General features: G+C 45.3%; 1 protein-coding gene and 1 non-coding gene across 2 annotated transcripts; both read left to right on the forward strand.

Moving 5' to 3' along the window:
• The first annotated feature begins 1,290 nt into the window (after positions 1 to 1,290).
• LOC134389704 (AP-1 complex-associated regulatory protein-like) lies at positions 1,291 to 11,335 on the forward strand. Its single transcript, XM_063113284.1, has 3 exons — positions 1,291 to 1,320; positions 1,789 to 1,830; positions 10,345 to 11,335. The coding sequence occupies exons 1-3, from the start codon at positions 1,291 to 1,293 to the stop codon at positions 11,179 to 11,181; spliced, it is 909 nt and encodes a 302-aa protein (XP_062969354.1). The 3' UTR covers positions 11,182 to 11,335.
• On the forward strand, positions 7,548 to 7,653 carry LOC134389810 (U6 spliceosomal RNA). The gene has a single exon (XR_010024778.1). It is a non-coding gene; the product is annotated as a U6 spliceosomal RNA (small nuclear RNA).
• Positions 11,336 to 15,104: the final 3,769 nt, after the last annotated feature.

The following is a 15,104-nucleotide window of genomic DNA, read 5'->3' on the forward strand; positions in this document are numbered from 1 at the left end:
AGCTTTCCTGAAGAAGCTCAGAAACCCCCAGCGCCTCTCCAGAATGACTCTACACAATGAATTACCTTCTTCTCCCAGAATAGCTGGTCCCCAGTCCTCACCTCCAGCCCGAGGAATGCCCCCCTTCTGCAAACAAGAGTGAAATTAGGGCAGCTGAGAATTCTGCCTCCCACCTGGGGGAGCTCGGATGAGGCAAGCCTAGGATGAGAACACACTACAAAAAAGTACACAGTGCTGTTTGAGCCCAAGGGGGTTTTTGGTTGTTGTCTGCAAGGCAAGAGGTACTGTAAGAAAATTCTCCCCTCCTCCATTTTCACTTCCTCTTCTCTCTCAACCCTGGGAAGGGGAAAATCCTACAAAGATTAGCAGCTGACGTGTAGAAGGACCAAAACAACATTCTTCTAGTTGCACTTGAACAGTATTCTCCGGCAGCCACCATGCAACTGGGTTCTGATGTTCCTGGCTCAAGGCCAGAAAGAATCACTGGATCAGAACTGACCGTACAGATGGAAGAGACCTCAAGGTCCTCTCGTCCAATGTGCCATCATACAGGGTCAAAGGACCCCAGCCTGGACTCGATGCTCTAAATGAAGGGTGCATGCTACCTTATTCAGGCAGCCCTGCTGAAGAACCTAGTCTCTTTATTATGCTAAACCACATGGGCCTACTGTTCACCGGTCCTTGGTAGGAGCCGCAGGGCCATTTCAGTGCTATAGAGTAGCCAAGAGCACCTTAATTCTGCCCAGCCTGCTCCCCCTCCCACAGCAAGTTCCCAGGGAAGCCAGACCAAGGAACCAATGGGAGCAAACAGGAGTCAAAGTCCCATTGTAGTCTCCAGCCGTACCAGTGCCAGTGATGTCACCAAGCTCTGAGAACAGGTCCTAGGTTTACCGGTACTGACAATAACAAATATTTGTGCTTCATGTTTTACTGCAGTGCCAGGCCCTGGGATGAGCAAAGCTGAGAGTAAACAAGAGAGAAGGGCGTGTTCAGAGGGTCTGAGCAGGGGGGCAGTGATGAGCGAGGAGGTGTGGCTGAAAGATGGCCCAAGCACGCCCGCCTTTGAGAGACACTAGGCCTTGACACATGCTGATGCTCTGCTGGCTGCTCCCCCACCCCACCCCAGCCTGATGAACTCCTACCCTGCCATCGAGATGCAGCCCAAACATGCCCTCCCCTATGAAGCTTTTCCCAGCACCTCTACTTCCAGATAGATAGAGATGCTCCCCTGTCTGTAGTGTAAACAGTCAGTGTCTTATACCAAAGGGTGTGGTCCCAGCCTGAGTCACCATGGTGTCCTCAGAGCCTGGCTCACGGCAGGTATTGAAGAATTATTTATTGACTTTCACCTTTGTGTCCCCAGTGGCTAATATATACAATGTACTACAGAATAGGGGCTGGGCAAATGCTGAATGAATGGTTGTACACCCGGTGGTGATAGGGCTAGCATATGGCAGGTCCTAAGGACAGGCACTCTGTCTCACACCACTCCTCTTCCCCACAGGGCTTGTGGTGAAGCAGCCACCGTGTTGGAGGGACTAGTCACTCAGCATTTGAGAATCACTCATTCAACAAATATTTACTGACCTCCTGCGATGTCCCAGGCTCTGTTCTAGGAGCTGGGGGCACCCCCTGTCCTCAATGAGTTTACATTCAATGGATAATGAGGCAAACTGTGTCTTTTGTGTGGTATACACACTACTCTTTCCCATTACACCTTCTCCCTGCCCACCCCAAACCCCTCGCTCTAGCACTTTAAGGTGCTAGTGACGCCCCGCTTCCTTCCAGGACAGCCTGCGCTCTTCAGGAAGGACTGGAGACGAGTGCAACGTGAGGGCAACTAGAAGAGTGAAATGACACCATTCAGTCGTCAGTGACAGCCTTGGGAGCAGGGGTAATTTTGCTTCCTCGTCCTCAAATCTCACTCTGCATCAACTGACAGCGTCTTCCGCCTTTGGATGAAACTGACCCTCCTATTTTAATTTAAGTGAATTAAGTAGAGTCAGCTTTCATAATTGGATGACACAGAAATGTCCTGATGGCCACCCTCGCCCTGAGCACCTTGCCAGCATTGGACCTTTGGCATGTCATTGTCCCCAGCTTCCTCCTGAGGTGCGTCACTTGCTTCTCTGGCCACCTGGTTTCTGGCAAGGAGCCTGTTAGCCCTTGCCCCTGCTTTTTGCAAGCATCGGGAGCAGGGTTTGCCAGCCTCGAGGATGACTGCCTGCTGGGATGTGGGCGCTGTTCTTGGGCAGCATCTCGCACTTTCCTGGGCAGCGTGACTACTTCACTAGGCACTGGAGGCGGGTGCTGAAAGGCTCTGAAAAACTCACGTGCACAGGATGAGGGGGCATGAGTCAGCCTTAGAGACCTGGCCAGTGTGGTTTTCCTCTAGAGCTAGGCACACAGCGCAGTCTCAATAAAGACTCATTAATTTGAGACAAATGATATAAAATGCATGAGAAGAACCGTCTAAGTAATCATGAGATGAATTGTTGCAAAGTGATAAATCCTTTTTTATAGCAAATGATCTTTTCTTAATTGGGTTTTCACGATGTGGATTTATTCAAGGTTTGAAGTGAATAGCACCCTTTCTGGATTAACTTTTCCCATATCCTCGCTGAAGTTGAGGGGCTGATGGCTCCTGAAAGTAGGAATCATTTACATAACCGTTTTCATACCCACAGCACGAGAGAGGGGTGTCAGTATAACCCCTTACCAGAAGAAAGCCTTACAATTCTGCAATCAGACAAATTCAAAGGACAGTGTTGTCAAACAAAAGCACTATGCACTCCACATTTCACAGTTAATAAGTAACATCCTCTTCATTCCTTTTCTGTTCCTGCCAGTAAATTGAGCTTGGCAGGCCTGCTATTTTCCTTATAATGCCAACTGATGAAATCGCCTGCCAAATGCAAGCCTTCATCATTAACGCCGGTGTCTCAGAAGGAGCTGCAGAAGACGGCCTCTCTCCCCTGCAGCTGGGAGGGAGAGGTGCCACTCTACATCAGAAAAGCAGTGCACAGAATCAGATTTGATAAGGTCTTAAGTTGAAAATTTTCTGAAGAATATAAATCCTACTCTTCTGGGCACTGTGTGGATTTGTGTAACTATTCATCATTGTTCCCAGCTGGCCTTGGTGAGAATAAATCTATCCCCGGACTCGTTTGTTCAACAAAAGGTTCTGATAAGATTCCAAAGATTTTAGAAATGGTTGCCATGTCCTATAAAAAGAACCCCCAAAGATACCTGTAATTCCAGCTGGTTTTCTCACTTGAGAACAGAGTGTCCTGGAAATAGCATTGTAGCCAACATCTCTGCATCCCTACACTGTTTTGTGGCCTTTTACTGTCACATCACAAGAGTCGCTGGCACTTTCCTCTTCCTCCACTTGCACGATGGAGCAAATGAAACCTAAGACTCTGCTGCCTTTAGAAACACAATCTGAAAGGCTCATTTGCTGAAATCAACAGGGCTAAGCAGTTTCTTCCTATCAAATCACCTATTTTGGATCATTCAAAATCCACCATGGGTGGGCATTCTAGATTTGTGCTCTCTCCCTGATCTCTCTGCCTCTCCTAAAGTCCCTCCCGGTTCAACCTGAACTTCTCCAAAGTCTTCAGAATGAAATGAGAGAAATCTTTATCACCAAGTCCCTGTCTCTTTGTTTTGTTTCACCAAAGCTTTCATCAGGGATGAAAAGTGGAGAAAGAAAGAAAGGAGTGAGGGTAGGATAAGCAATAATCACTAATCACTAAAAGTCACTAATAAAAAAGCAGTCTCTCGGTTAAAACTATGAAATGTTCATCAAGTTCAGCCTCACTCCGTAGAGTCAAATTTTGAGTATTTTCCTCTGCTGGGTCTAGTTTAGATTCTAATTAGTCAGACATAAATTATGGAGCTGGCTCATTCTTGGGAACCTTCAGGACTTCTCAGAAGCAGCAGCACCATCACGTCCACAATGCACCCCCCTACCCTGCCCCCCAAATACACATTCTTATAAGTGTCATCTACCTGGTTCTGAGAACTCTTGCTGCCATGTAACCGAGCACTGCACCCTTGGAGCGCATAGCAGTCCCTTCCCCAAAACTGATTCTTCACCCCAATCTTGGCTAATCAAAATACCACCATCCACTGGTTAAATGCATTCAATACACCTTACAATGGACCACTATACAGCCATTAAAAGTGATGTAGTGGAAGAATATTTAAAGACAACGAGGAAAGTTCATGATATATTTGTTACATGAAAATAGCAGGTTACAAAACAGCAGGTGCTATAAAGTATAAACCCATTTTTAAGGCATATATTCATTTTTTTAAAAAAAAGATTAGACAGTTATGCTAAATGGTTTTTTCCTTTTTGTGCTTTATAACATTTTACAATGAGTACTTTTAGATATAAAGAGAAAACATTGTACCTGTCTTAGGTTGAACTATGTCTCCCTCCCCCCAAAATAAATTCATGTGTTGAAGTCTTAAACCTCTCAGTACCTCATCATGTGACTGTTTGGAGACAGGGCTTTTAAGGATGTATTTACAGTAAACGAGGCCATATGGATGGACCCTAGTCCAATATGACCAGTGTCGTTATACAAAGAGGAGACTGGAACCCAGGCAACACAGACCAGGGGAGGGATGACCGTGTGAGGTCACAGCAAGAAGGTGGCCATCCGCAAGTGAATGAAAGAGGCCTCAGAAGAAACCAACATTGCCAGCACCTTGATCTTGGACTTGTAGCCTCCAGAACTGTGAGAAAATAAATGTTTGTGGTTTAAGCCATTCAGTCTGTGGCATTTTGTTATGGCAGCCCAGGCAAACTAAGAAACTCCCTGTCTTTCAAAAACTAGCTTAAGTGCCAGCCCTGCCATGAAACTTCCTCTCCTTCCAGCCTCCTGTTTTTATTGCTTCTGTGTCATTCAGCCTTGTTTAGAGTAACTTTGCTCACACTTCTCCCCTGCTAAGCTTCTTAAGAACAAGGCCCATGTCTTATCCATCTTCTTCTACTCCATCACTGCTTGCCTAGGTGGCCGCAAGGGCTCAGTGAGAGGCTCCTGGTAATGATGGAGCCACTTCCCTAGGAAGCCAGTAGGGGTCAGACCACCCGGGTGTTTCCTGGTGCTGGTGCTCGTGCTGGTGGTGTGCGTCTGTGTAGTATGTGTGTGTGCGTGTGTATGTGTGCGCGCATATATGTGTAGTGTGTGTGTGTGCGCATAGGTATGTGTACATATATGTGTACGTGTGTGCATGTGTGTATGTGTATTGTGTATGTGTATGCATGTGCGTGCATATGTGCATTGGTGTGGTTGTTGCAGGAGGACACCACCTTTACCAGCTGTGTGATCTTAGGGGCAGTCATACTTCACACCGAAACCTTAAGCATTTACAAAGCATTTTCAAATGCTTTCTCTCATCCGGTTGTCATAACAATTCCACCAAGGTTACATATTATTTCCTCCAGTTCACAGGTGAGGTAACCATCCTCAGAAAAGGTGAGGAACAAAACATTTAGTTGAGAAAACATGACAATAACAGCTAGAATGTGCCGGGTGCCTGGCACCACACCAAATCGTTCAGTGCATGCCTTGTCCCCATTAATCCTCACAATGAGCCTGGGAAGGAGGAATTACTACTAGACCCATTCTACAGGTGAGGAAATTGAGGCTCAGAGGAGGTGCCTGAGATCGCATGGCTAGAAAAGGGTGGAGCTTGGACTTAAACCCAAGTTTATATATCCACAGCCCATACTTAGAACCAATATGCCACACTGCCCCCCCACCACATTAACAAGTACATAAAAGGTGCTAAATGAGGGGAACGAAAAGGTATTGCTCCAAAACCCAGAGGCTGCGTCGGTCTGGAAAGGCTTCTTACGTAAGGTGAGACTTGCACTAAGCCTTTCGGACATGGTTGAGTGGAGAGCATGGGGTGGGGCCAGTCTGCCTCGCTTGGTGCTATTTAAGGCTAAGAGACTTACAAGGTAGATTTAACCACCCAGCTCAACTCCCCACACACATCTCAATCACCCAGTCTGTGCCAACCACCAGGCTGGAAGGTGCAGGGACACAGAGAGGATTAAGAGAAGGTCCCTGCCCTTCAGGAGCTCAATCTCCTGGGGAAGGCTGAACCAAGATGAAATGAATGAATACATCGCCATCATAGTCACGCTCTAGTCAGGGCTTGAAGTGAAAGTTGTGGACTCATTTCTGCCATTAATTTTCTATGAGACTTTAGGCAAATCACAGCCCATCTTATGGCCTCAACTTCCACACCCGGAAATGGAGTCAGTGAATATGTATTGCAGAATGTCTTCTGTGGACCAACTTCAATTATTTATACCCAATTTCCATTCTCCCAGGCCCACCTCACAGTTCTATTCATCAAAAAGTCTAATCCTAATAATTAAAATAAAGTAGGCTGTTTATTGAAGAAGGGGATGGAAATAGCACCAATCAGCAGCCCACACCCCTTGTCATCCCTGGCCCCAGGGTGAAAGACCCAGCCGGGTCACAGCATTCTCCCGGGGCCAGGTGATGCTTTCAGAGGAGACGGTGTAAATGGATTAGCCATGCAGGGCCCTGGGAGAGCAGGAGGAAGAGGGTGGAGTCAAGAACAACAGCATGGATGTGACACCAACAACAGCCCGCTTTGAATCCAGAGCTACAACTGTGTGAACCTTTCCCAACTTCTGTCCCTCTTTCTGAACTCTCCCCCACTGGAACAGGCCTCTTAGAAATGGGGAAAACAGTCTGTTGGCTTATTTCTTGTAAGACGCAAGAGACAAGAGTGAGTATTAAGGAATTGGCTCAACTACATTTTCTTACTTAAGTTCACAAGTTAAATAAATAGGAACGTTTCCCTGACTGCATCCAGTTGACCAGTGTAAAACTGCTTTCGATTCTTGAGCACATTTAGCACCTCGGTACATATTTGGTTTCTTTTTGTTTGTTTGTTTGTTTGTTTTAATGATGGGAGGAAAACTATCTGCAGCAAAAAAGTCTTCCATGTGGATCGAACCCTTCACCTTTCTTATCCCAGCCTCCAAGGATAACTGTCCAAACACAGTTTTAGGAAATGTTTGCTGCAATAAGATGATCCCTTCTCTGGAAGGTCAGGAAGAGAGGGGTCCCTTCCTTCCACAGACCCCCTATTCTGCCATCCTGGGCCTGCCTAAGTAATACAGAGCCTCTCGCAATTGCTCTCAAAGTTGCCATTCTGCAACTCGCCCGGCATGTCAACGGGTGGGGGCTCTGTAAGAAAACCTCACCTTCCTGAGCTGCTTCAGAACCTGAGAAGATGTGGTGAAAGAAAAAGATTTCCCAGTAACTGTGCCCACGGGGTTCCGGGGACTTCATAAGCTGAAGCCTGTGCCAGGTGAATCAAGATCTGGTGGAGTAACAGGGAGGTTCATTCCTTCTCTCTCAGCCCCTATCCGCACCCGAGCCTGCAACCCTAATATCAGGAGCTGAGTCAGGGTGGGCTGAGTCAACTTGGAAAAGTCACTGGGCTGGGCTGTTGGCTACCATTTTCACTAAGAACCCAGTGGCGCACTCGCTGGGGCAGCACAGATACTAAAATTGGAATGATACGGAGAAGATTAGCATGGCCCAGGGCAAGGATGACACACAAATTAGTGAAGTTAAAAAAAAAAAAAAGAACCCAGTGGAATCTGAGAAGTTTGGAATTTGCAGCAATCTTGCTAGCCTCAGGCAACTTTCTATGCAGCACTATTTAGGGATTATGCTCCTCGTAAGGGACAAGCCTACTAAAAGCTGGACATACCACCTGCCTCCCTGGAGAAAAGGAAAGGCTGCAAGTAAAGAAAGCCACAGGCAGCAGAGAGTTAGGCTGGGACAGCAGCCAAGTGGGGAAAAGTGTGACCCCAAGCCCCAGGCTCTGTGCAAGGACCCTGAGGCCTGGGCCCAACACCTGTCCTCTTCTGGTTGGGGAGATATACAAGGTGAGTAGAGGGGTAGTTTAAGTAGACTAAGTTGTGCATACCCCATCCCACCCCCAGCAACAACTTGATGCCAAAAGGCCAGGCCTGGTCAGGTCTGGTTGGGCATGCAGCTCAAATACCACCCGTGCCCTATGCGGACTAGTAGCCAGTACAGAGACCTGGGTTCAAGCCCCAGCACTGCACCTTGCTTGCTTTCCCCCTTAGAAAAGTTTCTGATTCTCTCGAAGCTTCAGCTTCCTCGTGTGTAAACTGAAGGACATTATCAGTTGTCTCCCAACCCATAGGGTTGTTGTGAGGGCAAAACGAGACAACTGGTGTAACGTGCTTGAAGAGTGCCTGTTAACTGACTATCAGCTACGCAGAGTCCTTCCAATCCTCCCAGCTAAAAATGTCCTCCGCCGCACCTTGAACTCGGGTCACAGCCTGGCTTTATCTTTCATTTTCTGCCCTTGAAGGGAAGATCCCTATTTGATTCATATCCACGGCATCTAATCAGAGTTCAGATGATGAGTGAGAATTTACATGATTCTTATGAGAGACAAGGAAAAAGAAAGAATGCGGAAACAGTGATGTCTATTGGCAGTAATATACAACTATTGCCAGCTGCCAAAACAAAAACAGATTGAGTTGATGGGGCATAGAATCCAGTTTGCTAGTTCAAGTGAAGGGGACGTTAAAGGTAGACTTGCTACGACTTAAGGTGTGGCCCGTGAACATCACCTGGGAGTTTGTTAGAAATGCAGAGTCTCAGACCCTATGCCAGACCTACTGAATGAGAATCTGAATTTTAACAAGATGCCCGGGTGATTCCTGTGCACTCTAAACTTTGAGAGACACCAGATAGAATAGTGGTTCCCAATCTTGGCTGCCTATTAGAATCATCTGAAGAGCTTGATACTCCTGATACCCAGGCTGTATCCCAGAACAATTAGAATCCTGTTTATTTTTGTAGCTCACCCAGTGATTCCATTATGCAACCATTGGTCTAGATCCACCCTATAATTTGCAGGTCAAGAAACTAAGGTCCAAAGGGGTGAACGGACTTGCCCAAGCAAGTGAGTAATAGTGCTTGGGACTTGAGCCCGAGTCCTCCCACTCCAGGGCTCACTTCACAGTACTTCACTGCTGTATGGCAGAGTTTGGGAAACGGGGCAAGGCGAGGGGGGCACCAGCCTTCCCCTTCTGGTTTGGCTTTGTCGTGGTTGTGTCCTCAGCTCAGGTCCCGAAGGAGGAGCTTCCTGGATGTGGGTGGCCTTACACCTGTGCATTCCCAGATGGACTATGTGCACGGAGGCCTCACCCTCCCAGGCTGTAGGTGCCAGAAGCCTGGGGCCAGGTGGACTCTGCTCCCTAACCAGTCGTCGGTCTCTGGGTTGGAGCAGCCCCGCACTCTCACCCAGCCAGCCTGGTCCTACTCTTCCCACCCCCCTACCCCCCGAACACACACACCCCAGTCTTCCCAGAGACACAGAGCACTGAGGGACTGTCCCACCACCCAAACCCTACAATTCTCAGAACTCAGGTGAGGTTTCTGAGCCCCCACAGCCTCAGGTCCTGGCTCCTCTCAGAAGTGCTGGGACAGGCCCGTTTTCAAGTCAGCAACCGCGACTGTCTCGAAACCATCAGGGCTAGAAGCTCCCTCGTGACTTGTTTTTGCTCTCTTGTCAGGGTTTTTGAGAGGGGGTGTGTTTCAGGCCTCTGATTGTCTCTGCTTGGTGACTTTTTCTGATGTGTTTTTGAAGTGGCTTTTTGTTATTCTGCCTCCGCTCACTTGTCTTTCTCAGCAGCGTGGAAAACACAGCCCGTTCTGCTATCCACTGAGCACTTGGATTCCATGTAAACAGCTCGCCTGGTGGCTTGACCAGGCTAAAGACATAGGAGGGGCCTGGGCTTGTTGAGCCCTTGAAAATAAGCATGCAGCATAAAGCTTCCTTATGCTCAAGGAGGAGGATAGGGTAGACACCAGAGAGCCAAAGGAACTTTCTAGGCACACAATTATTCTATTGATGGTCGAGTCAGGTCTGTTCCACAGCCCTAAAGCAGGCAAGAATATGGGCCTTCTCCTCCCATGAGCTACAAGTCTGTTAAAAGGAGGGCATCCACCTACCAGGAGCCTTTCTGGTCTCCTCTCCTGAATATTGACGGGTAGATCTTGCCAGAAGACTTTCTGGTCCCCTGAAAATTGATGGGTAGATCTTGACTGGCACTAATATGGTAGCCACTAGCAACATGCAACTATTGAGTGCTTAAAATGTGGCTAGTAAGGCTAAGAAACTGGAGGCTTTAAAAGAAGAGGAGAGTCTGTCTTTCTCCTCTCTCTGCTCCCACCATCTTGCAATGTGAGACCCCTGTTGCCACCACCAGATGGACTTTGGACTTCTCAGCCTCAGAAACTATCTAAGTATTTTAGAACATGCTCAAGAGGTGAGCACTTAACTATAGAGTTTGAGAATCTAGTAGACAGTGATGAGGGGGAGAGCCCAGGAAGCAATCATAGGCCTCTTACTGAGGAAGAAATTGTTGACCTAAGAGAAAGGCATTATGATTCTATTGCTGAAAAACAGAAAGATCTTGATAAGAAAATTCAAAAAGAGTTAGCCTTACAAGAAGAGAAGTTAAGACTAGAAGAAGAAGCTTTATACGCTGCACAGCGTGAAGCAGCCAGGGCAGCAAAGCAGCGAAAGCTCTTGGAGCAAGAAGGGCAGAGAGTTGTGCAGCGATATCATCCTTCCAACCATGGAGAATATCAAAGTTCAGGACCAGAAGACGACTTTGAGTCCTGTTTGAGAAATATAAAGTCACAGTATGAAGTTTTTCGAAGTAGTAGACTCTCATCAGATGCCACAGTTTTAACACCAAATACAGAAAGCAGTTGTGATTTAATGACCAAAACTAAATCAACTAGTGGAAATGATGACAGCACATCCTTAGATCTAGAATGGGAAGATGAAGAAGGAATGAATAGAATGCTTCCCATGAGAGAACGTTCCAAAACAGAGGAAGACATTCTCCGAGCAGCACTTAAGTATAGCAGCAAGAAGTCTACAAGTAATCCTACATCAGCCTCTGATGATTCCAATGGGCTAGAGTGGGAGAATGATTTTGTTAGTGCTGAAATGGATGATAATGGCAATTCTGAGTATTCTGGATTTGTAAATCCTGTATTAGAACTGTCTGATTCTGGCATAAAGCAATCTGATGCAGACCAACAGACTAGATAGGGTAAAATTGCGTAACCCTGTTTATCAGTTATGACCAAATGTTAAAAACCAACTAGAATGTATAAATTGTTTTGTAAGGGGGAGGTAAGAAACCATGTTGTAAATGTGTATTGTATTAGAAAGGAGTAAGAATGATAGGATAGATTTGATTTGCTTCAGAATTAAGTGCAATTTCATCATCTGCCTTCTGCTTTTCAAGACCAATTTAATAATTTTATCATGTTACCAGTTACATTTAGTTCTTTTCTTTATAGCATTCCTATTTACTATTGCAGATTTTCACTTAAAAAAATAAAGCATTTTACTTCAAAAAAAAAAAAAAAAAAAAAAAAAAGGCTAAGAAACTGAATTTTTAATTTTTTTTTTTTTTTAATTTTATTTTGTCGATATACATTGTGGCTGATTATTGCTCCCCATCACCAAAACCTCCCTCCCTTCTCCCTCCCCCCTTCCCCCCCAACCATGTCCTTTCTGTTTGTTTGTTGTATCAACTTCAAATAATTGTGGTTGTTATATCTTCTTCCCCCCCCCCCGTTTGTGTGTGTGTGTGTGTATGTGTGGGTGTGAATTTATATATTAATTTTTAGCTCCCACCAATAAGTGAGAACATGTGGTATTTCTCTTTCTGTGCCTGACTTGTTTCACTTAATATAATTCTCTCAAGGTCCATCCATGTTGTTGCCAATGGCAGTATTTCATTCGTTTTTATAGCTGAGTAGTATTCCATTGTGTAGATGTACCACATTTTCCGTATCCACTCATCCGATGATGGACATTTGGGCTGGTTCCAACTCTTGGCTATTGTAAAGAGTGCTGCAGTGAACATTGGGGAACAGGTATACCTTCGACTTGATGATTTCCATTCCTCTGGGTATATTCCCAACAGTGGGATAGCTGGGTCGTATGGTAGATCTATCTGCAGTTGTTTGAGGAACCTCCATACCATTTTCCATAGAGGCTGCACCATTTTGCAGTCCCACCAACAATGTATGAGAGTTCCTTTTTCTCCGCAGCCTCGCCAGCATTTATCGTTCATAGTCTTTTGGATTTGAATTTTTAATTTTATTTAATTTAAATGAAATTTAAATAGCCAGAGTGGCTAGTAGCTACTGGGTCGGACTGTGCAGCTTAAAAGCAGTGGTTCTCCAACTTGGCTGCACATTAAAATCACCTGGGGTGCTGTAAAACACTGATGCGGTGAGCCGCTCCTGGTGACTGAGCTGCGGAGTTCTGAGAGCTCCGCAGGTGACTCTAACATGCAGCCAAGTTTGAGAATCTCCAGCCCAAAGGATTTCCAACAGTTCTTGCAACTTATGTTCAACATGTTGATTTGGTTTCTACAGTGTTCAGAACTTAAGGAGCAAGAAATTTACGTAGGGAATCAACGCAATACCCTTAAAAATGTTTTCTCATGTTCTAAATGTAATACATGTTCATAGTAGAAAGCTGAAAAAATTTAAATAAACCAAAAGAAGAAAGTTAAAATTCTGTAAAATCTCACCACTCAGAGATAAAGGGTTTAAACATTTGGGTATATATCCTTCCAGACGTTTTCCCATAGATAGTTCCTTATTTTCCTTCAAAATTGGGATCATACTATGCTTCTTATTTGGTAATTGTTTTTGTCACTTTGTTTATTTGATTTAAAAATATTCTTACGTCATCAACTGCAATGGCTACATGTTATTCTATCATACATGTAAACCATAATTTATCTGAATTCATATTAACATTGGCCCTGTTTTTCCATCACTTTAAAAAACATTACCACGAATATAATAATAGCAATAGTTTTATGAAAAGCCATTCACTAACCCCTTAGGAGAAAGGAAGAAAAGAGAAAAAGAAAAGAATTAGGTCAAAAGGCACACAGAATTCTAAGCCTTTTCCTGAATGTTTACCAAATAACTCTGCAGAAAAGTGGAACCAGTTCACATTACTATCAACAGAGCATGAGAGAACCTATGTTTATGCACGCTGGAGCTGACTTTTCAAATTTAACGAGCTTTGAAAAGAATTTTTAAAAAACCACCAACAGACAACTCATTGTTCCAAAGTTCAGCACACCTTTAATGAGCACTGTGTACCGGGTGCTGCCTTAGGTGTTTGTGATAAAGATGAACGGAACGCATCCCAGAAAAGGGCAGAATTAAGGACTTGGCTTTAAGTCAAAGAAGAACAACATAGATACTAGATAGAGGTACCAGAGTCACAATGGGGAGCAGAGAAGAAAAACTCGTAATTCTTCATGGCTTTGCTGGGAAGTCTGAGGCGGTGGCATTTCAGCTGGCTCTAGAAGGATGAAAACAGGCACCGGTGAGAGGTAGGAGGTGGTAGTGTTTGGCAACCACCAAAAGGTGCTGGAGGTGCATGGAATTAGAAGGGTGTCACCTCCACCCTCCACTGGCTCCTACAGTTATCAACCGCCATAGTCAGGAAGCTTCTCCTTGGGTCTATTCAACAGCCTCTTGTCACAGCTTAAATCCCTTCCTCTGGTTATTTGTAGCGGGAATGGGAGACAACTTGGTTGCATCTCCATAGAGTCTCCTTCAGAGACTTCTAGACCAAGACAAATACCAAGCGTGATATGTTATGTTTTTATTGATGAGTTGAGGACTTTAGGGATTATTCTCTCTTTTTTTAAAAAAGAATATTGACTAGTAATGTCATTGTTTCCATTAAAAAAAATTTAAAAGTTGCAGAAGTCAAAGCCACAGGGCAAAGGTCATAGTGATCTGGATTCCCCAAGACCCCAGTCCCAAGTCCAACTCACCCACCAGTGTCAGCCCTGTGTAAAGAAGGAGGCAACCAGTTCAAGTCCTGGCTCTCCTCCTTAGGATCTGGGGGGAATTCACTTCATCTCACTGAACCTATACAACATGGATTATAAGAACAGTGAAAAATTAGGTTTGAGGGGAAGCGAAAGCATATTGTTAAAAATAATAATAATCACAACCAGTGACTCTCATCAATGTGGGCCCATGATCAAACTGGCCAGCTCCTCGCCTTCTCTTTTCGTGAGTCTCTGTGACCCACAAACACACACACCCTCTAAACTGAGTCTAGCGTGTAGTCCCTCAGGAATAACGCAAGTCCCCAAAAATGACCTTTCTTCAGAAACTCACTAAAAATGAATTAAGGAACTTGCCCAAGTGTGTCTACGAAGGGCATGACAACCACGGGACCTTTTCCATGCATTAACCGACACCCCTCCTTTCCCCAATTCTGCCCTGTGACGTCAGAGACTGAATCAAATTTCCCTACCTGCCTGCTTTGACCGCCCCTTCTCCCAGCCCTGTATGATGCACGGCGTCCCTGGAGAGTCCAGTCCCCCACATCATAACAGAACAAAAACAAAAACAACAGAGAAAAAATACCAAACCTTTCCCTTGCCGCCCCCGCCCACTCAATGCTGGGTTGCCCACACCGTGGGGTTCTTTGTTTCAAATACTAGAAATGAAATGGCCTTTTTTTTTTCTCTTTTCACTTCTGCTATTTATACAGAAGTCCTTGCCAGGGGCCTCAGCACTAAACCCACCATAATTCGAGTTTATTTTTAGTTTTCTCAGCTGTAGAAATGTACAAAATGCCAAAATGGGTTTGGGTGATTCAATCAACAAGAGGAAGGAGAGGGAACAAGAGAACAAATGCTGTGGAGAAGCTCTGGGGCCCGGGTGTCTCACCGATGCAATTTCATTTCAACCTCACCGAGACTCTTAGAAGAAATCCTATTATCAATTGCATTTTTGCAGATAGCGAAACTGAGTTTCTGTGTAGTTATGCAACTTGGTCAAAGTCAAACAATTAGTAAGTAGCGGGACTTGAATTTGAAACCAGGACTGACTCAAAAGCCAAAGTTCTTTGTGCTGAGCCCCCCACACCCCCTCTCTCTGGCCCCCACAGCAAATTCACACCTATCTCTT

The sequence above is a fragment of the Cynocephalus volans genome, chromosome 10, assembly GCF_027409185.1.
Source record: "Cynocephalus volans isolate mCynVol1 chromosome 10, mCynVol1.pri, whole genome shotgun sequence".
Taxonomy (NCBI): Eukaryota; Metazoa; Chordata; class Mammalia; order Dermoptera; family Cynocephalidae; genus Cynocephalus; species Cynocephalus volans.

What these genes read in the sequence shown, in the direction of transcription:
- LOC134389704 (XM_063113284.1), top strand. Translation starts at nt 1,291, where the DNA reads ATGGTGTCCTCAGAGCCTGGCTCACGGCAG. An exon ending in CAGAGCCTGGCTCACGGCAG is followed by an intron (nt 1,321 to 1,788) that starts GTATTGAAGAAT and finishes GCTTCCTTCCAG; the next exon opens with GACAGCCTGCGCTCTTCAGG. An exon ending in GGACTGGAGACGAGTGCAAC is followed by an intron (nt 1,831 to 10,344) that starts GTGAGGGCAACT and finishes TGGACTTCTCAG; the next exon opens with CCTCAGAAACTATCTAAGTA.